This window comes from Cryptomeria japonica, chromosome 10, assembly GCF_030272615.1.
Source record: "Cryptomeria japonica chromosome 10, Sugi_1.0, whole genome shotgun sequence".
NCBI lineage: Eukaryota > Viridiplantae > Streptophyta > Pinopsida > Cupressales > Cupressaceae > Cryptomeria > Cryptomeria japonica.
This window is the reverse complement of record NC_081414.1, coordinates 493,965,893-493,968,636: the sequence shown is the minus strand read 5'-3', so window position 1 is coordinate 493,968,636 and position 2,744 is coordinate 493,965,893. Positions and strand designations below refer to the sequence as shown.

The following is a 2,744-nucleotide window of genomic DNA, read 5'->3' as shown; positions in this document are numbered from 1 at the left end:
CCTTTCATCTTTTCCAGCCATGTCCATCTGGAGAGATCTGTTGCTTTATCATAAGGTTGATCATTGTCCTTGCATCCCATCAATGGTCATAGAACAATGGGTGGCTGGAAGCTGAGGGGTAACCATTGTCTTCCTTTTGAAATGCCCAAATGTATATATTTGGGTGCCTGCCTTACTGTTTCATGATAGTTTGGTAAGGAATGTGGCTCAGACTATGTCATTTCATCAGGTAAACTATTCCAATGCTGCACCAAATGTCCTATTGCCACATGTCCCTCAATTTTAGCCATCTGCTCATAATATTTGAATGCTTATTCACTCAATGGCAAAATGTTAGCTCCATAATCTGATTTATACAGAATTTTTTGCAAGTCATAATAAAGTCTCCTTGGGTTTCTGGATTCAACCCTCAATGCAAGTGGAAGGTCAAGTTCCTCCTTCATGTGTACCCTAGAATGTTCTCCTCTAGAAATTTCATTTTGAATCCATGACATGAGAGCCCTTACTTGAATATCCCTAATTTAGAGCAGGGGATTCCAGTTAGTATCATTAGGGACAACATAATTATGTAAATAAAACTCACAAAGCAGATGTTTGATGGTTGCAAGAGATGTTTGATACACATGGTAAAATTCATGAGGCATTCCTAAAGAAGGACTTAAGTCCCTAAAAATTCTCATCAATTGCAAATAAATATGTTTCTCTTTCAAATATAGGGAGTAAACTCGAGGTGGTGCCCTGCACTGCATTAGTTGTGTGGTGCCCTGCACTGCATTAGTTGTGTGGTGCCATGCACTGCATTAGTTATGGTATCATAGTGGCTATTGTTTCCACTTTTTTATTTAGTTGAGCAATTTCCTCATCTTTTTCCTCAATCGCCTTCTTCTGTTGATCAATAATTTTCTACATCTGTGCTTTCTCTAACTCCCATTCCTTGTAAAAGGCAAGAGCAACAACATGACTGGTAAGAAAAGAGGGTGGAGAATTCTTTCTCTAGGTTTCAACTTCTTAGCTCCACCTTCTGTGTTAACAATTTGTTCTACAATAGAGGCCAAGTTGTCAAGCCTACCCAAACTCACACCTTCCTACGGCTTCACAATTAAGGTAGGCAGAATAACATCCTGACTAGGACTACTCGGTTCCCATTTTGGGGAGTCAACAAAAATACTGGCACTTGGCTTCTCTGATTGCCTTTTATTCTTAGGCTTCCCTTGGAGCCTATGGCTTCTTTTTAGAGGCATTTCTTTAGTGGCTCCAAGAGGGTTTTCTATTTCCATCTCTTTAGGTGTTTTTGTAGCTACTACAGTGGCTGCGGGGGAACTTTCTTCAGCAATTTTCCTTTTCTTTGTGACAGGAGAGACTAGATCAATATTTTTTCCTTTCTCCTTCTTCTTCTTCATGTCACTTTGCTTCTCCTTACCCTTCTCCCTCTGCACGGCATCCCTGGTTCTCATCAGGGTTTGTGATAGAATCCCTATTGAGGCTTTTACTAACTCTACCAAGGTTTCTTTTGGTGGGGATTTCTCTACTGGAGGAGGTTCTTGAACTGGTGACATTCTAGAGGATGAGGGCTCAGCGGCAAGGTCGGGTCTTCCCAAATTTTCCCCTTCTTGAGATGGGGGTTGTTGTGTTGGACCCACATTATTAAACCTTCTAACCCTTACAAATTCATCCCAAGTCATTTGGGAAACATCTCTCAAGGACCTATCTACCAATAATTTAATAAAACAATGGTGAGTAACGGAGTGAGGCCTACCTTTTCATGTCTTTGTTGCACTGATGGAAAAAAGATTATACAACACATTTGGAACATTCATTCTCCTACCATGGCGCAGATGACTCAGGAACTTAAAATGGTGGGAATGCAGGCATGAGTACTCCCTTCACAAGTCAAATACTTCATGATATACAATGACACTTCTTTCCATTTAGGAGGAATGGATTCTTGTCCGGTCCCCTTCTTATCTGTTACCAAAGGTGGGTCACTTGGTTGCATGAATTCTGCCCTTGCACTTCGTGCATCTTTTGTTTCAAGGTATTTTTCTCTATGGACTGGAAACCCTATTACTTTTGCAATCCACTCCTTTGTTGCAATAACTCTCAACCCTTTCACTTGAGCTTCCCCATCAAAAAATGTGTGAGTGAATTCTCTTGCGATATCCTCATTAAACTCAGTTAACTTAAGAAAATAATCTACCCAACCAATGTTGTGGAATTCAGGTTCGCAAACGTGATCTTGTAGAAGGACATCATGCACTGTAGATTCATGGTGAACCAACGAACCACCCATTGTCAGAATTCACAACACACCACTATAGAAATATGCTCAATTTTGCCTAAAACTCTATAAATTCTCAAAAGGAAATATAACCTGTTTGCAAACAACCCCGCTACAACTCCAAATTTTCAAAATAACTCAAGGCACACAAGAAAATGGCAGCGGAAAGAGGTATAACAGAGCACAAAATGTTGCATCAAGTCATAGTGACTTTAAATTTAAACTTTTATGTGAGATGACATTTTCATTCAGGATAACATAAGAATAATTCATAATTCCATAGGAATTATTCACTACTGTACTCCCCCCCCCAACCTAAGGTTTGACATGTGTCCACACATGCAGAGGGTGACTAAAAGTTGTACTGTGCAAATATCATTATGATACAAAATATGGTTTAATAAATGCATGCAAAAAAAAATACACACGAGCGTACCTGTTATTGTGACATGATGGCAACAGTTGG

General features: G+C 39.7%; 1 protein-coding gene across 1 annotated transcript; it reads right to left on the bottom strand.

Moving 5' to 3' along the window:
- Positions 1 to 1,085: 1,085 nt before the first annotated feature.
- Positions 1,086 to 1,682, bottom strand: LOC131039377 (uncharacterized). Its single transcript, XM_057972110.1, has one exon. The coding sequence runs from the start codon at positions 1,680 to 1,682 to the stop codon at positions 1,086 to 1,088; it is 597 nt and encodes a 198-aa protein (XP_057828093.1).
- Positions 1,683 to 2,744: the final 1,062 nt, after the last annotated feature.